Source organism: Syngnathus leptorhynchus, chromosome 11 (genome assembly GCF_054491065.1).
Source record: "Syngnathus leptorhynchus isolate UIUO chromosome 11, UIUO_Slep, whole genome shotgun sequence".
NCBI lineage: Eukaryota > Metazoa > Chordata > Actinopteri > Syngnathiformes > Syngnathidae > Syngnathus > Syngnathus leptorhynchus.
The window spans coordinates 5,313,341-5,333,048 of NC_141205.1; the positions used below are offsets into that span (position 1 = coordinate 5,313,341).

General features: G+C 42.2%; 5 protein-coding genes across 16 annotated transcripts in view; 3 read left to right on the forward strand and 2 right to left on the reverse strand.

Moving 5' to 3' along the window:
- ubap1 (ubiquitin associated protein 1) lies at window positions 1–8,573 on the reverse strand. 3 transcript variants are annotated; one of them, XM_085923548.1, is made up of 7 exons: window positions 8,287–8,573; window positions 5,991–6,037; window positions 5,794–5,918; window positions 4,097–4,912; window positions 3,865–4,023; window positions 1,687–1,788; window positions 1–1,574 (listed from the first exon to the last, which is right to left on the reverse strand). In XM_085923548.1, exons 2-7 carry the CDS (start codon window positions 6,028–6,030, stop codon window positions 1,434–1,436), a joined length of 1,383 nt encoding a protein of 460 aa, XP_085779674.1. In that variant the 5' UTR covers window positions 6,031–6,037; window positions 8,287–8,573; the 3' UTR covers window positions 1–1,433. The 3 variants fall into 3 exon arrangements, with proteins under 3 accessions (XP_085779674.1, XP_085779673.1, XP_085779671.1); XM_085923547.1 differs by lacking the exon at window positions 8,287–8,573 and adding an exon at window positions 7,967–8,187; XM_085923545.1 differs by lacking the exon at window positions 8,287–8,573 and adding an exon at window positions 7,440–7,638.
- On the forward strand, window positions 8,187–13,186 carry ube2r2 (ubiquitin-conjugating enzyme E2R 2). 4 transcript variants are annotated; one of them, XM_085923550.1, is made up of 6 exons: window positions 8,187–8,777; window positions 9,145–9,334; window positions 9,553–9,639; window positions 9,716–9,813; window positions 9,925–10,059; window positions 10,149–13,186. In XM_085923550.1, exons 2-6 carry the CDS (start codon window positions 9,158–9,160, stop codon window positions 10,432–10,434), a joined length of 783 nt encoding a protein of 260 aa, XP_085779676.1. In that variant the 5' UTR covers window positions 8,187–8,777; window positions 9,145–9,157; the 3' UTR covers window positions 10,435–13,186. The 4 variants fall into 4 exon arrangements, with proteins under 4 accessions (XP_085779676.1, XP_085779678.1, XP_085779677.1 ...); XM_085923552.1 differs by having other exon boundaries at window positions 8,187–8,709; XM_085923551.1 differs by having other exon boundaries at window positions 8,188–8,653.
- Window positions 9,892–18,652, reverse strand: nudt2 (nudix (nucleoside diphosphate linked moiety X)-type motif 2). 2 transcript variants are annotated; one of them, XM_085923554.1, is made up of 4 exons: window positions 18,420–18,652; window positions 17,859–17,927; window positions 14,043–14,169; window positions 9,892–13,958 (listed from the first exon to the last, which is right to left on the reverse strand). In XM_085923554.1, the coding sequence occupies exons 1-4, from the start codon at window positions 18,480–18,482 to the stop codon at window positions 13,636–13,638; spliced, it is 582 nt and encodes a 193-aa protein (XP_085779680.1). In that variant the 5' UTR covers window positions 18,483–18,652; the 3' UTR covers window positions 9,892–13,635. The 2 variants fall into 2 exon arrangements, with proteins under 2 accessions (XP_085779680.1, XP_085779681.1); XM_085923555.1 differs by lacking the exons at window positions 17,859–17,927; window positions 18,420–18,652 and adding an exon at window positions 14,682–14,771.
- Window positions 15,026–17,129, forward strand: rfesd (Rieske (Fe-S) domain containing). 2 transcript variants are annotated; one of them, XM_085924428.1, is made up of 4 exons: window positions 15,026–15,158; window positions 15,955–16,112; window positions 16,261–16,295; window positions 16,400–17,129. In XM_085924428.1, the coding sequence occupies exons 2-4, from the start codon at window positions 15,959–15,961 to the stop codon at window positions 16,700–16,702; spliced, it is 492 nt and encodes a 163-aa protein (XP_085780554.1). In that variant the 5' UTR covers window positions 15,026–15,158; window positions 15,955–15,958; the 3' UTR covers window positions 16,703–17,129. The 2 variants fall into 2 exon arrangements, with proteins under 2 accessions (XP_085780554.1, XP_085780555.1); XM_085924429.1 differs by lacking the exon at window positions 15,026–15,158 and adding an exon at window positions 15,448–15,486.
- The window catches only part of rhobtb3 (Rho related BTB domain containing 3), a 13,071-nt gene continuing 10,611 nt past the window's right edge, over window positions 17,249–19,708 (forward strand). For 3 of the 5 annotated variants that reach the window (XR_015067543.1, XM_085923542.1, XM_085923541.1), the window contains exons 1-3: window positions 17,249–17,658; window positions 18,563–18,794; window positions 19,390–19,582. Coding sequence is in view for 4 of the 5 variants with exons in the window: in XM_085923542.1 (XP_085779668.1) it covers window positions 17,657–17,658; window positions 18,563–18,794; window positions 19,390–19,582 (427 nt within the window). In the remaining variant the exon portion in view is untranslated. The remainder of the gene's footprint in view (window positions 17,659–18,562; window positions 18,795–19,389; window positions 19,583–19,708) is intronic. The other 2 variants (XM_085923540.1, XM_085923543.1) reach the window with 1 other exon arrangement.

Here is a 19,708-nt window from a genome sequence, read left to right on the forward strand (position 1 = left end):
CTTTGTGTGTGTGTGTGTGTGTGTGTGTGTGTGTGTGTGTGTGTGTGTGTGTGTGTGTGTGTGTGTGTGTGTGTGTGTGTGTGTGTGTGTGTGTGTGTGTGTGTGTGCGTGTGTGGAGGGGGGGGGGGGGGGGTTAAGCAGTCTGCTCTACATCTCATCTCGATACCTCACAATAGCCTTCTTCTATGGTACATGATTACTAAGATCAACATGCCCCTATCCCCTCCTTACATCCAATTACAAAAGTGTTGGCAACAAATCTGAATGAGATTTTTAATCAAAACATATGAACAAGTCAAGCAACATAAGTCATGTTTGATTAGATGTATGAAATGATAAAATGACTAACTTGCCAAGTTCCATCCAAATTCTCAGCAAGACTTTTTAAGACCGGACAACATTTACCGGTTCCTTTACATGTCTCTATTGCACTATGATGTGGTTACAAAACAGAAATCTCAACGCACATCCCCCTACAACCATCCGCGCTTTTCCAGTATGCAAACCAATGAAATTAAAAAGTGTCACCTTTGTTAACATAGCTTACATTATATCCAAGTCTATATGTTCAAATGAACGTATCAGTGTACTATCTTAAATAAGTTGGTCATTACCAAACAAGTGTCAATGTCAGTGGGGTAATAAGATTTTGTTTTCATCAAGAGCAAGACCCTCAATCTCATGCAGCCGGTAGGTTCCTATGCAGGTAAAGAGCAACCTGGGGCGGTCGTATCACTTATTTTTTTGGGGGTTGTGATGATGAATGTTTGATGACGCAAATCTGAAATCAAATTGAGTGAAAACATTGAATCTGACATGAAAAGCAGCCAAATTAAAAGAGGAAACACTTGAAAGAAGGTATCGTGAGCGCCTTGGATTTTCATCCCGTTTTTTTTTTTTTTTTGTATTTAGAATGTTTCTTGGTTGAATTTCAAGAAAGCCCCCGTATCCTTTCCACCACTTACGGGATCTGCACTGAGCAGTGGAAGATGGCAGCTTGGCTGTTTTAAGCAGTTTCAAGAGTTTAAACCTCCTCCAAATCCTGACCTAAAGTCAGTTCAACACTTCCAAGTGGAAGCAAATATAAATGGCATCAAAGCCAATAGCCCAATTCTTCTCGGTCCGCCTCGCCGGTCTTCAAAACCAAAGCGGTACCAGCTCCTGGAACCTAACCTCAGCACTTATTGGGAAGAAACACCGCTGTGAAGTATTGTTACTCTTGGCACACACTCTTAAAAGTGCTTGAGAAACAATACAGTTTTAGCATGGAGAGCAACTGTTCTCCCAGTTGTCCCATCCACAGCCAAGGCAAGCACATGTTGCAGGGCATGGTGTGATTTAAGGGGGGTGGGGTGGGGCAGAAAAAAAAGGGGGGGGCTGTGTGAGATGTTAGCAGGAAGCGGGCTCTGCAGCGGTTGTTTCACTGGCTTGGCTCAGCTGGCAGTAGCCCGAGCCATTAGGTCCTCTAGCGCCTTGTCTTGATCATTGTTGTGAACCAGTAGCACCTCTTTAATGGCCTCCCGCTCAAAGCCCATCTCACCAAATCTTGACATCAGCACAAGGAACTGCAATGCCTGAGGAGAAAAGAGAGGGAATATTATTTAAGAGCATTTTTAAATATCACACAAATTATCTCGAAATAGTATTTTTTTGTTATCAGATCACTGTTAAAAAAAAAATACTGACCTTTTCTTCAGAGCATTGGTACATCTCTAAACATTCCTCCACTGCACTTGCATCAAAGCCCCGCTCGCAAAGACGTCCGTGGATGAAGAGATAATCCAGAACCTTGGACAACGACAACATGCTCATTATGACAAATCTATTGTACGGGACAGCATTTTAGCTGGTTCTGTGAGATTTTTCGATCGCGAGTGTCAGGCAGATTACAATGGAAGTCAAAAATCCCATCCGACAAACCCTGTTCTAAATCGCTTGTCCTCATTACGATCGCGGGTGAGCTGGAGCCAATCCCAGCTGTCTTTTTTGGGTGAGAGGCAGGGTACACCCCGGACTGGTCGCAAGTCAATCGCAAAGCACATTTAGAAATAGTCACACTCATTCCTGGGTATGCTTGCAAAGGGGGGGGGGGGGGGGGGGGGCCCATAAATGTTGATGGAATTTCAATACACCAACTTGTAATGTTTACATGGGAACTGAGCATAATAAAAGTTTCTATCAGACATTCATGTCAGATAATTCTCCGTGGCAAATGTGTGGGTATGACAGTACCTGAATGGGCTCTCTGCACGTAGCGCCCTGACGTCATATCCGTTGCGGAAAATACTGTCTACCCTCTTCTGATTTGGCCAACTACAACAGCAGTGTATTCATAGTCTCGAGTAAACAGCAGAGTATGAAAGCTTCTCAATTATTATTATTATTTTTTTTTAATACCAAAAGCAATACAAACAATACCATGAACATTGTTTGTTTCAATGTGTCATCCAAATTCAATTCTACACGTTGGGCCATAAATTTCCATCCATATATTTTTTCTTTGTTTCTATGGAAACTTAGAGCCCATCTCGAATACAAGAATGTAAATCAGCGCTAGATTTAAACTGAGGTTTTTTTTTTCTGTTCCTTCATGGATCCAAAGAAGAAAGCCCAGTAACTTCAACTGCCTGTCTGTCTGTCTGTCTTCACCTAACACTAATAATGTCAATACAACTTCAATACACAAACAATACAAAGTCAGACAATTTCTTGTTCAAGCAACAAACCACTGTTAGTTCATTGTCCTTCTTTCCATTAGGCAGTGGATAAATATTAATCGATCAAATATGAATAGCATCAGGTTATCAGATGCCATTGATATTTGCACTAGTTATGTTTTATAAACGCTGCCTAATCAAACGAAGGACAATTAATTTTCAGTGGCGTATTGCTTCAAATCACTGGAAATGTTCAGAGGAACACAATAAATTACCACACACATTTTACAACACTAATATTAATGATTGTAAATCTAATAAAACCACAAATTAAAGCCTTTCTCGATTTTCTTACCGGTGTTTTGGAGGACCTACACCTCTGTGATGGTTTGGGAAAGTCCGAAAAATACCGCATAGTGACTATGATAGGGATGAGTCGAGTAATTTGAGTACCTAAATACCCCCAAAATTGTTTTTTTCCCCCCTCCCTCGGGTGCATGATTAATTGGTATTAAGACAAGTTAAGCCACCCGCAGCAACTAATGTTTATGCTTTCATGTGTTTGCACGACAATAACATGCGGTGAGAAGGCCAATTTCAAAATAAACTGATACACATACATTAGTTGTTGCCGGCAATGTATGATAGCTGACATGTCTCGCCCATTAGACGTTGGATAGTTCAGTTTAAGTTTGTAGCAGCTAGCCATTCGATTACATGCAAAGAGCCCATTCTGCACAAATCAACACTTAACTTTTGGTTTGGCCCTTTGTAGATTGTGTGGCACAAATCAAATGAACAAAACTTTGCTGGCATCCCAATGCAGATTTTGACTAATTTCCCTAAAATGTCATCAGCCTCTTAAAATAAAGACTTCAGTCATTTATGCAGCCATTATCCAAACCGCTTCTCCTCACAAGGATCGTGGCGGGTACATCCTAAAACAGATGATCCGATTGAATTGAAATCAATCCATAAATTAGAAGGTGGTTCTGTTTTTTGAAAAACAAAACGACTCGGGCAATTATTTTAGTTGGCTGACGATATATGAATCCATACAAAATTAGAGGTCAGCCATTGTAACCAAACATATCGTGTGACCTCTGCTTTATTATTAGCACATTTCACGAAAGACAATCTATTTTGAGCACATTAATGTGAAGGGAGACACAATTGTGAGAGTGATGATTGGGCGGTTGGGTCAGACCTGCTCCACATTCTGTCCTTGTCGCTGCATGGCCCGAAGAACACCTTCATAAGAATAACCCATGCCGACAAGGGTCTCCACGCATTGGCGCTCGGCAGGGGTCATGCTAAGCAAGGCTCCCCCACATGGCAACCCGGCCGAACCCGACAGCAAATTTACCTGAGAAGCAATATGATAGGGATATCAACAACGTCTGTGATGGTACAATTCAGCTAAGTTAGCGGGCGCTCACCTGTTTTGGTCCACCAGCCTTACAGAAGTCGAGCTTCTCGGGAGCAACAATAACTTGGGACTTGGGTTTGATCGGGGGGCTGCCGTTTGGTAGGTTCCGTTGCGGAGAAGGCACGAGCGCATTGCGTGAGCTGTACCTAACTGGTTCGGGATCCCCGGAATCTGAAAGTTTGGGAAAACTCAGAGAGCGGATGTTGCAGGGCCTATCCTCCGCTTCCAAACCCGATCTGCCATGTTGCCCGACTCTGTCCATATCCATCAAGGCGACCAAGCCGTTGGCTTTATGGCCAGAGACTGCTTTCACGGGAAGGCTGGCGTTGGTGGGAGGAGACGGGGTGTTTCCACGTGAAGCTGGCCCTTGCTGGGATCCAACCGGAGGGGATACCGAAGAAGCGGGTTGAGGCTGGCTCTGGAGAATGTTTCGAAGCTCCTCTTTATCATCCAACGTTTTAAGCTCCAGCTTGTCAAAGGGGTCCTCTTCCCGCTCAAATTCAGCAAGGTTGAGGCCATGTGCCTGAGGAGTGCTGGGCTGGATTTTCCTCGGGCCAACACTCGGGGCAGGCAGAGGAGTGAGTATAGCATCATGACTCAATCCTGCCAAAACAGGGTTCATTGCTGGTGGGGGAGGATCGTGGTCATCTCCAGCCGATGAGGCTTTCTTCCCTCCACCACCATTCGTGTCCTCAGCCTGAGCCGAGCTTTCTTGATTTTCTGCGTCCTGTTGGGCTGCGCTCTCTTCGGCTCGTGCCTCCGCTTCTCGTGCCTCGGCCAGTTCCTCCCCCCAGCGTATACTTAGATTCTCCAGAGAGAAGTCATACTGTTGCCGTCACAGAAAGAGGACATGGGTGAGATGAAGGAACACGTTTAGAGTTGTTTTCTACTTTATTAAATATTAAAAAATTCTAAATCACTACACGTTTTTCAACAGTTCTGGTAGAGATATCTCTGTGATTACACATTGAGCATCTGGACAATAGACCAATCAGACGCCAGTATTTGGTGGCCATTCACCCGAGCGTAGCAACTGTTGCTATGCTAGAGTTCATAGCAATTGTTTATAGAAACTTCGGAGAACTCCCGGCCTAATCTTAGCTCATAATGACGTAGAGTTCTTACAATTTCGCTACATTTTGAGATAATGATGGACTCATTTGTTGAGTATCTTTTACTTTTGCAATATTTCGAACACTTCACAATGTTCATTTTATGTAAATGAGACATTTACTATTTTTCAAGTGTAGACACTTGACGTACTGAACCGTTATTGTCACACATCTCGGAATGTGCCTGAGCAAGTTCTGACTCATTTTTGCTCTGAGTGGTCACGAACTGATTTAAGCAAGTGGTTGGGCCACATCATCAGTGTCACTCTCACAGTAAAGAAAATTACAAACTGCTCATCTTTTTCCTCCTTTAAACCAACTTGCTTTTGTGTATGTAAAATACCAATACAAAACAAGTGTATGTTTGTGTTGTCAACTTTTGTTTTGCTAGCTAGCTTCTGAGATCGCCTCTCTGATAGCACACTGCCAATATGTCAGGAGTGTGCGATTTAACACCAGAGACACACTTCCCATTCACATTCCTGTTGACAACAATTGTCACAGATTTGTCTGAAAGGTAAATAGAAGTTCTGTCTCTGTATTCTTGTCAGTTTAGTGACAATGTCGTTTGAAAGAGACTTCAAAGATATATTACCTGCGTGTCCACCAAAACAGAGGTACAGTCTGGCAGACAAAATCCAACAGGTAGCCCCACCTTGGCGGGACAGCAAAATTTTTCATTGACCTTGAAGGGAACGTCATCAAGGTAGCAGATAGGTCCTATGTGGAAAAAAAAACAATGTCCATGAGCTAATTGACAAAGAGTTAAACATGAAAGACTTTAATCCTTACCATTGTTTTGTGCATCCGATAAAGATTTCCTTGTAGCCATTTAGATACTGTATGGGGAAAAAGACACACACATTGTAAGGTTCCCTGAAAAAAGCTGTTGAAGAGTGAATTACACTATTTTGAACTGAAGAATAGCAAAAACACATCAAGCATCAATGCAAAGTTATGTTCATATTCAAGCATTAAAACAACTTTCATGATTGTTCTGTTCTATGTAGACATCCATGCAAAAAGCACACACTTAAAAATACACTTATATTCAATGCGTTCATGAAAGAACAAAAACACAATTGTAGAGTTAAATATTACATCTACCACCGACTCAACTCATGAACAAAAATGCAGTCGATCGCCTCCCTTCGGATCCTAATAATACCAACAAAGTGCCAGACATGGGTCAGGCATGACTGTAATGACCACATAAACAATTGTACCTTCATAAAATTTGGTTCCTCAACCACATTGACCCTACCATAAATTTAGTAAATTTCGAATGTATGCACTTTAATTCCCATGGGAAGTTTCCGTCTTCAAATTCACAGAATTTCTCAACCCTATGGGGCACTACAAATAACCCATTCTACTCACCCTCTTAACTAACTTTGCATATTTTTCCACTGCTTTGAAAATTAGCACACATAATCCATTATTTAGTCATGCAACACAACAATGCCTTAATTAACTGAAACACCATTGTTTATACACGTGCATATATATTTGATACAGCTGATACAGTATACAGAAATAAAAGTCATAACATTCTGAGGGGGGCAAAACATTTGAAACTTTGACACTGCGCCGCAGTAATTTCGTTCCGCTTTCGATTTGCTTTCAACGTGACTGCAACGGTCACAGAAGATCCTACCATCACATGAGTTAAAGGTTCTTAGGAAATGTCTTTGTGTAACCATTATAACATCACAATCATGTTCTCGTTTGAAACAGTAACAACAGTGATGCTTTACACCGAGTCAGGTTGGACATGTTGGTGACTAAAGTGCTTTTACCGACGTATGACCATCGAAGCCGTGGAATGTTGCTTTTAATTTAATAAAGTGTAACACATAACTGTTCTTGCAATTCGTGTAATGTTTCGGAAAATGACACTGTTCTCCAACCTTATATCACAAAGTGTGACTCACAGAGATAAACGATAACATTAGCCGAAACACCCAAGTTATTGATTAGCAACCGGCTAAGCTATCATACATTTCGCCACTCTAGTCTGAAATCACAAACATGAGCAGTCAGTATTAAGTGACAACTGCTGAATTAAATCCTCGCGGGGACGAGGATATCAAATAAATTGCGAAGAATTAAACGTCTGATGGCTTACGCTTTGGGGGCATGTCTAACATCCAAAGCCATTGCTTTCGCAAGTGGCCCGACCCGACTCACACTGTTGCCACCGCCCCGAAACCAAAGATATCAAACAAAGATTGCTCTTACCTTTATCTGCTCCGTCTTGCTGTTACAAATATGACTTTGTTCTAATAAATGTGCTGTCTTAATTGGAATTATAGTCCAGTTTTTTTTATTTGTTTTGAAATATCTTTCCTTTTCTGCCGAGGGACGCCATCTTGATTTGTCAGGCTCCCTTCCACTGGTTCCTGTCTGACGTCACTCAGCCGTCTGACGGCAGGTATTTTTTTCATCCGTGTCTTCTTCTGCTTTTCTAATGGCGGTTGCGAAACATTTTTTGGAGGACAGCGCCATTCTGCCAACATTTGGTCGGCAGTATGAACTGCGTCTACTGTCTTTTCAGTGCATATTCATATTCAAAGTATGATACAGTTGCGCACTAAATATTTTCTTTTTTAACAATCCATATTGACATGTTGTTTGAAATTCGATTTGTTGCAAAAAAAAATAGCCACCCATCCATTTTGAATTTTGTGCCTGGGTGTGCTGTCCATCCATAACATACAAATTCCATACAGGTGACAACTGAGATTCATTCATTGAACATCACCAACCTTCAACTCTTTTCCATGGCGCTGCCTTCAGGAAACACGTGGAATTATAAAATTCAATTCAAAATGTGAAGTCAGTGAATAATTAAAACATATATATCAATAACGAATTTACAAAACCATATCGTCACAGCGACTTTCGAATACTATTTTTACATCGCTTGCTCAAACAATCCGTGTTGAGCATCGAGTGCGCGCACGCATGTCACGTTCCGGACGTCGATGACGCACCGCAGACACGCGCAATGGTAACCGGAAGCATAGTTGAGAGGAAAATAAAAAATCGATCAAAACCCCCAGTTGGTCTTGAGGGTGATTCTCACCTTCTGTCATTTCCACGACATAGCTTCGCATTCGATAGCCCTTCACAACCCCCGCCGTCAAAGAGGACGGTAGCGAGAAGAAATAACTGCCCCGTTTGACCGAAGTTGCTCGCTAACTGGTTTAGCTGACGTGGGGAGAAGTTGAGACAGCCAGAGAGCAAGAGACAAACACAAACAAGCTGGGATCAGCGGAGCGCCTGTCCGAACCGAACCAGCTGCACGGGCACATGTCACGGAGTGCGACTTTGCTTTTCCCGAGCCCAAGAATGATCCACGGGAGACGGTGACTTCCACTGAAACGAGCTCCATGTAGGCTGTCAACAGTGGCAACACAAAGAATTTCGGCAACACAACACGAGGATCACCCGTAAGCAGGAGAATAACATCCACGGCTCATGTCATCGCCCTGTGTCACTTTGACCGGCAAGCACTACCAATCACTTTGTTCTCCGGTTCTCTGCTGTAACCAAATTTACATTGCAACAACACAGGTAAAAAAAAACACTTGTCTATCCTAATGTGGCTTTTTATTTACATCAGAGAACCAATCAAAGAACCTTCGATAGCTTTACAGAGTACATGTTAGTGTAACGTGTGAAATTGTTGCTGATTTTGCCATCAAGTATTTCTTTCTCACTAGCGTGCCATAGCTCGGCGTTTCCCAAGGCAACATGTCACAGCACCCCCCCCCCCAAACAATAAATGGAACAAAAAGCCCTCTCTATATATAAGAAATGATGATTTGATGTGATGGTTGAGAAAAGATTGATCATTCTGCGCTGGTATGAAAATCACTGCTTCAGAAACATAAAATGGCCCCAACATAAGCCTTGTTCACACGGTCCTCTATTCTTTCAGAAGTGGGATCAGCATGGCCCACCAGGCAACCCCGAGCTCTCAGAAGGCCCTGATGATGGAGTTGAAGTCTTTACAAGAGCAGCCTGTGGAAGGCTTCCGCATCACTCTGGTTCAGGAGTCGGATCTCTACAACTGGGAGGTGGCCATTTTTGGGCCTCCGAACACCCTGTATGAGGGAGGCTACTTTAAGGTAAGGGAACATTTCTTTTCTACTGGTATGGGCTAGCTGCCTCACAGGCTTGAGTGCTTGTTCTTGTCTCAACAAGTTTGCAGCAGCACTTGAGGAGCGCAGTGCTTGTATCTTAGCTACTGCAAAAAAGGAACGCTTTGGTTCCAACGCAGCTCTGATAGACACAGCCGCATGTCATGTCATTTGAGCAGCATTTATAATAACCATTGCTCTTCCAGGCTCACATCAAGTTCCCAGTGGACTACCCGTATTTACCACCAACCTTCCGTTTCATCACCAAGATGTGGCACCCCAACATTTATGAGGTATTCTTCTTCTTACATGTGTTCTGGCCTTCGACGTGGGCCCGTCGATATGGTGTGATGTGGTGTTTTGCCTCAGAATGGCGACGTGTGCATCTCCATCCTGCATCCTCCAGTTGACGATCCACAGAGCGGAGAGCTGCCGTCAGAAAGATGGAATCCAACCCAGAATGTCAGGTAAAGGATATTTCCTTGAACAGTATAGGATTAAAGTTGCTACATTGTATTATTTTTTTTTCTTTGTATTATTTACTTACGTGTTTGTTTGCATGCTTTTCTTTTGAATAGGACCATCCTTCTTAGCGTCATCTCTCTACTCAATGAGCCAAATACTTTTTCCCCCGCCAACGTGGACGCTTCGGTCATGTTTCGAAGGTGGAGAGACAGCAAAGGCAAGGACAAAGAGTACGCGGAGATTATCAGGCAAGGTTGCATGTACACGATTCAATCCTATTCTGACCTGCTGCCAATATTGAAGACCTGAGAGTAACTTGCTCGTCACGCAATCGCAGAAAACAGGTGATGTCCACAGCGGCCGACGCCGAGCGAGATGGCGTTAAAGTTCCGACCACGCTGGCGGAATACTGCGTCCAGACCAGGGTACCCTCCCAGGACAGTAGCTCGGACCTTCTCTACGATGACCTTTACGATGACGACATGGAGGAGGACGAGGAGGAGGACGACGAGAGCGAGATGGAGTCGATAGGCGAAGCCGGAGCGGTCGGTTCCGTGGAGGACGGCGGGACGTCCAACATGTGTTACGACGACCAGGATGACTCTGGCAACGAAGAGTCGTGATCCGGATCTGCACGACTGTCCGCATCCCCTTCCTCATTTCCTGTGTGCGTGCGTGCGTGCGTGAGTGAGTGAGTGAGTGAGTGTGTGAGTGAGTGCGTACACAGTGGGGCCAAAAGTCTACTGCCAAAAAAACTTTTCATCAACTATTAAACAGTCAAATAACGTCCCTCCAATAGTTTTCACTAGAAAGTTTGTCGTCGAGTCACCGTTTGCCTTAATTACAGCTTGCACTTGGTCTGGTACAAATGTATTGCAGAAACAATTTGGCCGTTGCTTCTATCCACCCCTTGGTAGTGTTTAAGATTTTCAGATTATACTAAAATGAAAACATCTTGGCATCTAATCAATCTTGCAAATGATATAACATCTTGTCAAGATGTTCAATGACTATTTTGTTTGAAGAACTCTTATCGTGGAAAAGCAGTTCTCAACACTTCATTAGACAAATGTTCTGCCCTGAAAATAAAGACAATAAGGCTCAGTTTTGACTCACCGTCGAGAGGTATTTGACCAAATCATGATTTGGTGTCGCAAAATTCATCATACACTAAGTGTTTTTCTATTTCATTTTAGGCATCATTCGAACTAAGCTGACAAAAAATGGCCTCGCATGTCCGAATGATGCCTGTGGGGCGGGGGATAAAAAGAGACATGGTGAATTTTGCAACACCTTGCCTATGTTATACCGCTCATGTAGCTAAATAAGGTAGCCAAAACTGTGTCAAATGAGCACTATTGTCTTTTCAAATGAATATTTTTGGATACAGCGCCTCATCATATTTTTGTATTTTACCGTGCAGGCATACGAGCGGTCAGTTGCGGCGTTGTCAAAGTTCTGACTGACATTGCTGCCAATTTAGTCACTCTTGGCATTTGATAAATGATGAAAAGAACGGCCCGCTCCCATTCTCTCGGGCCCCACTGTTTGCTGTCTGCCTGCCGTAGTGTTGACCACCCTCCATCTTACTCGTCACTTTTTTGTAAGCGTGTGTGGATTTTTCAAGGAATGAGGATAGACAGTGAAACTGCAAAGGACTCATTTACGAGGAGACCGCTATCTTGCTGGCATCTGCCTTTTCCATGCTAGAGTGTGTTGACACAAGGCTACGCTGTGCCCCGTCCATCACCACTGATCCCTCAAAAGGGGGTTGAGCGGGCTGAAGACTTTTCTCAGCGAGCCTCTCTGCCTCTCAAACCTCAGGGCCTCTAAAGACTTTCTCTGAGAGAGGAAAAAAAGCAACAAGGGACGACTGTCACTCAGTTTTCTTTATTTTCATGTTTTCTGAGGGCAAACGGTCGCCTTCAATCCTACAACAGGATTGTTTACAAGTGTTGATCCCCACTCAAGGTTCATTTTGCCCTCAAATCACCAAAATCCACTCAAGCTGAGGATTTTTTATTTTTTTTTTTTCTCTAGAGGTTGCTCACGATATTACTGACGTAAAAATGTTACTTTCACACCCTGGCGCTTTTATGCTTAGTACCGTGCCACACCGCAGTCGAGTTTGTCGCCTGTCAATCGAGACGGTAGTCAAAAATGCAGCTTGGTTTGTATTTAAATAACAACGTCAACGTGTGATGTGTGCACTTGGGTTCACGGCCGGTGTTGAATTGGAAGCCGGGCGGGGTTTTTGATTAGGTTTGCTCACGAGACTTTTTCTGTGTTTGCGGTGCAGGAGCGTTTTTAAATGTGTTCACAGGTATTTGGAATATCTGGGTGGATTTTATGCCAAGGAATTGAAGTACAGCTGAATTTTTTTGGGGAGGAATTAAAGTGGAGTAGCAGATTTCCACGCCGTTTAAAGAAACACAGGTTGATTTGAATGTGAAACCAAAGGAGTGAATGGTTTGCTCCTGTGCTATGGAAACTCTCGGTGACAAAAAGCTCAAATGTGGGTCACGAATAGAACCGATTTTTGTGACATTGCCTGATATTTTCTTGTGTACTCTCCCTCATGTGGTGTTTTATTTTTCCTTTCGTGGTGAGAACATTTGATGTATCTCGTGTGTCTATCCAATGTGAAGCTGTCCTACCATCACTTGCACATCCTGCTTCTGTCTTGAAATGACTCAAGCAACTATGAGGATAAATGTCATGAAAGTGAAGTGGCCAATTGGGATTCTAGGATCCGTTAGGTTAGTGGTTTCTGGCAAACTGAACTATTTTTTCCTAATTTCATCAAAATGAATCAATCTGAGTCTGCAATGCTGATCAATCATAAGTGTATGACCACATCGATCAATCAGTCCACCGCTGCTGTACTTCATTATCCACATTGGTTTTCTATTGATGGATAATTGAATGAATCCCAAACTCCTCTTTCAGAGACAAAATGGGTTAATCACGTACTTGATTAATGTACGATAACCCCACCCCAACTGACACTATCTGAGATTTTGATGAGGCTATCATCCGGTCTCTCAGAACCTATCGAACTGCATCTTTTTGAGTGTGTCCAAACCTATTGATGTTAAATGCTGTATGCGTTGGGGTTTTATATATATATTTTTTTTGTGTGTCCACTAGTCTGTTATTGTTATCGAGGAATCTTTTTCACTGATAAAAGATTTCATTGTAAACAAAATGCCACTGGTTTTGTTTGTGGCCAGATAGTTTTGCTTTGAGCCCACAAGTCATATAAATACACTACACGAGTTGTTGGTTTCCAAGGGGTTGAAATAAGGGTTGACTTGAGGCACAGTTTCCATGGTTACATTTGGAATTCATCAATAAACCAGTATCCTATCACAAGCAGGTAAATGTTTTTTTTTTTTTTTAACTTTGTGAGGATGTTGAAAATAACAAATATATACATTATATTATTACCCGCAACCCCCATGGGGACATAGTGGTAAAGAAAATGGATGGATATAATGAAGCTAAATGGTGCAAAAAAGGAAATATAATGATTGGACAGTGAAATCCTAATGGTGCCATTTTTATATTAATTAATTAAAGTACAACATGACGTGATCACATTAAAAAACATGCTACAGCAATGTAGTATACCAGAGCACAAGAAGGTCCGCTCAGTTATGATCTTAGCAATTGTTCTTCATTTAACTTTAACTCTTCGTTAGAGAGGTAATTGACAAGATTTCGACTCATGTACAAATTTGCCATGGGAAGGGGACTCGACTCCATTGTAAAGTGAGAGCACATTGTATTTACCGATCCCGCTCGATTAAGGACTGCTAGTGTCACTGCTTGTCCTGCTGAACTTCTAAGTATCTGTGAGCTGCTCTCAGGGTGTCCTGCATGTCTTTGTGCTGGGCTAGAGTACAGGCATCCTCCAACTGGACCCAGCGGTAGCTCTGGTGCTCATTGGATAAAATGACCTCCGTCCCCGGGTCCCGGAGCTCGGCAAGCCAGTACAGCACCTCCTTGGGTCGGCCTCTTACCTCGTAGTGCAGCTCCTTCAGGAAGCCCTCCATTACTTGAAGGTCCTCTGCGCCAAGGCCCGCCTCTTCCTTGGTTTCTCTAAGAGCTGTGGTGAGGTCATCCTCACCTGGGTCCACGCGGCCTACATTTCACATAGAAGACCGTTTTTATGAGTGGAATATGGTTGACGACCACATAACGAGGGTAAAGCATGTTCTAATTTTACCTTTTGGTGGGGTCCAGTGGTGCTGTCCATATGAGGTCTGCAAGAGGAGGTACTGAATGTTGTCTGGTGGAGGAGCACAAGTAGCAAGACGTCGAAAAACAATGAAGCCACAGGCTCGCAGCGCCATCTTGTGGTAGAGAGGAAACAAATCTATTAAATATTTACACAAAATAATAATAACCATAAACAACGTCAACAACCACGGTCTTACAACAACTACAAATATGATCAATTATTATTTGGACTGTACAGTAAATTTGCACGTATACATTTAACGAGGGAAGATCCTGCATTTTGGCAGGAAATATGGCCTTCGAGTGGCAATAGCATAAACGTGCTAATCCTAAAATAAATAAAACTTTAAGAGGGTAAATAAAATCACAGAATGTTAAGCAATTCAAAAGGTGATTTAATTACTCGTGGCAAACCGCAATAATTTATTTTGTATTCGTAAAAGGTACAGTAGATTTGTAATCATGTTTCTCGTTCTGTGTCTGATAAATGAGCTTCTTGCACTGGAAGTGTTGGAGCTTCTTTGGTGTTATGCACATTGCATACTTGCAATGAATATGCAGCAAATCATATATATATATTTTTTTTAAAAAGAACAGAATAATGGAATTTACGGTTCAAATTTACCTTCTCGTATCTTGTTTCTTACGAGCTTGAAAACACAGCGCACGAGTACGTCCCGAAAACAGTCCGGATTAGTATTAAAACATGTAAATGGTTCCGCTTTTAAAAAAGCTTTTATATATATATATATATATATATATATATATATATATATATATATATATATATATATATATATATATATATATATATATATATATATATATATATATATATATATATATATATATATGAGGATATATATATATATATATATATATATATATATATGTTCTTGACTTTTCATCTACAAATACAACTGCTAAAGCTGTTGCACATGGAGGAAACAGGAGAGTGATACAGTGTTGATAAGAGCCACTGAAAGCAGTGTGTGTCTGAAGATAACAAATACGGGGCCTCCTTCCCACGCAGTGTGGAGTTGTCAGCCATATATTTCCTCAGCTTGGTACACAGGACACGGAGGAGCTGCTAAAGTTGAAGGTAAAAAGGATGTATTTTTATTCTCAAACCCAAAAAAATCTGGTTCGACAGATGAATTGGTAATTTCTGTATGTTGGCGTAACGTGTTTGAATGTGGAGTGACTGACGTAGTGGTTCATTGGACTTACTCTCATGCGTGGGTTTGGCTCCCACTTGTTTCAATCAATTGTAACTTACTAAGATGCAGTCTGAGCCTTATGCTCCCATGACCCTGAACAGAACAAGCTGTAAAGAAAATAGTCACTTGAACATAGAGTTTTGTGAAAAACATCACTTTCTGCAGGATGATCTACTGAAGAGGTCATCCTTTTGTAGACCAAATCAAATTGTAAGTTCTTGCTCTTTCCCTCATCTAATGTAATTCATCTGACAATTTGGCTGGAGGCTTTTTTACATGTGACTTTCTCTCCTTCTACTGTGTTTAAACAGCCTGCACTGAAGCGCTCATTATTCCACTACATGAATTGTTCTTGGGGTCAGATTCCACTGCATGAAGATATTTATAGAATAATGTCACAAAGACTGCACATGAAGATGAGTCTGATAGTAGTTTGGGATGGAAAAATGACAGAATTGAATGTGTGCAATGTGTTTTACTTGTCTCTATAATGTAGGTCAACATTTGTGATGTCTCCATAGTGGAGTTATTTTCTATTTGGAGTTTGGGGGGGGGGGTGCTCACATTTTCTGTAATTCTATTTAATCTTTAGTCTGACTCACTGGCGAGGGCCAGGGGGGCAGTTTGAGCACTGTTCTAAATACTGTTCTAAAATATGACATCTGCCAAATTTCACAGTGCCATGGAGCAGACGGAACCACTAGAGGGGCGTTTTTTTGTGGGGAAGAAAGACGACTTGATTCAAGCAAATCGCACGTTCAAAACACTAGATGATCGGGATGTACTGATCATCTACCATCAAGGGTGCTTCTATGCTCTGGACTATTACTGCTATCGTGAGTACACTTTTTGCAGGGCTGAAAGTTGCTTTAGAAATTGCAAAATCTGATATAATAATACATATTATTTATAGTCAAAATTGCTATTAAATAACAAGTATTGTGTTATTGCTGCAATGGATTGATTATTAACCCTGCCTAACAGATGCTGGTGGAAAGCTGGAAACTGGTGATATTGAGGTGAGATTGTTTCAAAAATAAATACAGAATGCAATGTGTACTTCATTTGCCTCACATCTTCATCTGTAATAACACAAATCATGTTTTCTTTTTTCACCACACAGGAATTAGGTGGTACACTGTGCATAATTTGTCCTAAACACAAGTACAAGATTTCCCTCGCCAAAGGGGAAGGTTTATGCAAGACCATAGACAAGACTAAAAACCCACCAATGCCTAAATGGTTCTCAAAAGGAGTAAAGCAGCGGGTCCACACAGTGACGGAAACCAATGGGGACGTCTATGTGGAGCTCTCTACGATGCCTGGATGGGTTGAGTCAGACTACTACCAAGGAGAGCAGGGCAAAGAGAAAAGGGCCAAAGCTGAGGCTGAGGTTGAGGGTGATGTGGGGACGGACTCTTCCTAACAGATGAGGAAACATCTCATCTCACCACCTCTGCATGGGACCAGTTAACCAATACGTAATCTGATAATTGACCAAAAAAAAACAAAAAACGGACAAACATAACACCATGACTTCAATTGTTTTCACTATCGCTTGACTAAAATTGTAATAAAAGAGTCAGTCTTTGTTATTGACTCGTTATTACACAGTGTAAAGCACGCTTGCTTGATGCAACTTCATTTTTTTTTCTCTACACAATGCATATTGTTTATTGAATGGATGTGATCCAATTTAGGATCCAAAATTGTGCTTCTATGAGCTTCTTTTGTGTAAGTGAGGTAAATATTACTTTAGGCCTACAACACCTCATATGGAATAGCTAAGGTGAACAACGCAAGCCTTTCGCCATTAAAACCCGAAGCCACACAAACCATCAGTAAATTAGAGAATTACAGCCAAGTACTCGCGTGCGTGTTGCTGACTCAGGCGAGCGCTCCCCCCCCCCCCCCTCTCTCTCTCTCTCTCTCTCTCTCTCTCTCTCTCTCTCTCTCTTTTTCTCTCACTCGATTCTTTTGCCAATAAGACTTTGTTGTAACGTCAGACGTCATTAATGTGGTCTGGATATTGGAGCGCGGAGCTCTTCTTCTCTCGGCCTTAATTGCATCTCTTCACCACTGTCAACTTGTGTTTTTCTATTCCAACGCAGTCAGCCAGTCGTCTGCTTGCAATCGGGGCCAGCCAGGTCGAGGCTCGGGCTCTTTTTATTTTATTTTTTTATGAATGACTAGCGAGGATGCCAGTTAGTGAGATCGGGCTCCAGTGGGACCAGCTGCCGATGAGAGCGATTAACGGCGGAGCGGAGCCGTGGCTCACTGCGGAAAAAGGCAAACCTGACTGCCGCAGACTGGCGTGTAAACGCACCGTGAGTGGGACACGCTCCACAGCGTAAAAAGCAACAACGGCAACGTGACCACAATGTAAGTTGCTGGCTGCTGACTACAACTCGTAACAAAGGCGTCACATAAGGATGCTTTCGTGCTCTGGTTCTCCTTGATTGCAGAATTATTTATCTGTCTGTCTGACCGCCCGTTTGTCCGTCTGTCTGTCTGTCTGTCGATCTCTCAAGTAATTCAAATGTGGTAGGTTATCAAGACTATATTAAGGCCATATAAATTACCTTCAAGTTCAGTCTCCAGGGTGTCAAACTTCTTTTGTTGAGATGGTTGCCGAGGGGGCGATCAAAACACTGAAATCACATGAATGTTATTTCAATTAAAATAATAATAATAATAAAAAAAAATCAACAGCTTAAATCTTTTCTTTTTGGAGAGTGCAACATCAATTGTAGCAAGGAAAATCAGAATTATTACGCAATAAAAAAATGGAATTTGTGCACTCCATCTGGAGTGCCCTTAGGAGGCATATATGTTTTCAGTATTTTTTGCTATATGGAGTTTTTTGAAAAATTGTGCAGTGCACAAAAAAATGACACAGACAGGGCTGAATCTGGCCCACAAGCCTTACGTTAGACACCTGTGCTAATACTACTGATGTTTCACATTTATACGTTCCTTTCATTTATACATTCAAGGACATTTCTTTATTGGTATCAATTTCTTGGCATGCTTATGAATTTACACGTGAGCAGCAGTGTGCGGTTTGCAAAGCGGATTTTTTCTCGGTGGCTAATAAATGATTAAAGAAGATAAATGATAAAGTACTCGAGATAACTGTTTACCTCCGTTTGCACTCCCCTGAGAATCCACCGCCCAGCTTGTCTGTCCGTCCGTCCCACCGACATGAAGGATGAGTACGGGGAAACGGAACGAGCGCCTCTTCTTTCTGAAGTACTCGGTCATGGCTCATTTGTCTCCCTCACAGGTCCATTCACATTGTGGCTCTGGGGAGCGAGTGCCCCGGTGGCGTTGGGCCAGGGGAGGAGATTATGGGCCAGGGTCAGCTGCAGGGAGGGCTGCTGTGGAGCTACTTGGGCCATGGGGCGCTGGTGGGCCCCAGTGAACTGGAGAGCACCTTGCATAACCCAGCCTTCATGGAATACACCTCACGTGTTTTTGGTGATGTCACCATTGTGGTCCAAGATTGTCCCAGCTGGGTGAGCCATGACTCTTTTTTTTTTTGGACTGTAAACCTTGATGGATGGTGATTTGTTCACGTGCACAACACACCGTGTGCTAAAAAGAACTTTGAGGAACTAATATCAGTCATAAAATGTATCACCAAACTGATATGGTTACTTTGTACGCTGCTCGCTCGTCGTAAAACGTTCAATCATTTTCTATTTTCAAGGTCACTTTCTTTCCATGCATTGATTGTAGGTTTCAGGAAGGAATTTTAGCATGCTGTCCTCAAACTTTAGCCCAAAAAAATTGGATTATTTTTTTTTTAAAGCACAATAATTGGAGAATTGCTTTGAATTGAATTTGCAGCAGTATAAGTGCTCTATTATGGAGCTGTCTTAGCCTGGCAATATTCTGTCACTCATCTTTTGTTATTCTTCAAATGACAGAGCACTGTGTAGGTTTTGCCAGTTTTTTTTTTTAATTCAACCAGATTTTCTCTCATTTTTGATTTTTTTTTTTACAAGATATTAAAATGATGTTCTGAAGGGAATGGCTCTCGTGTTATCTGAGGTTACATCCATAATAATCATCACAGCCAACTGTGAATTTATCCGTCTTTGTCTCCAGGATTTGTTGGACAGTGACTGGGCCAGCGTCCGTAAAGTTCTTGAGCAAGCGGACATTCTGGTCATCAAGTATTCAGTGACCGACAAGCTGGCTTTCCAGCAGGTCAGGAACGGATATGCCCCAAGACTCCGCCCACTTCTGAGACACTGGGGCGTGCCTGTCATCTTGGTGGCAGTTGGAGCGAGGCTAAACGGTGAGAACATGACATTTCAAAATACTTTGTTGGTCATTGTTTTGGCCAATAATTAGTCCTTCACTTCTTTTTGATAGCAAATTAATTGCAAATTATTTTTGAGAATCAATTACAGATGAATTTATG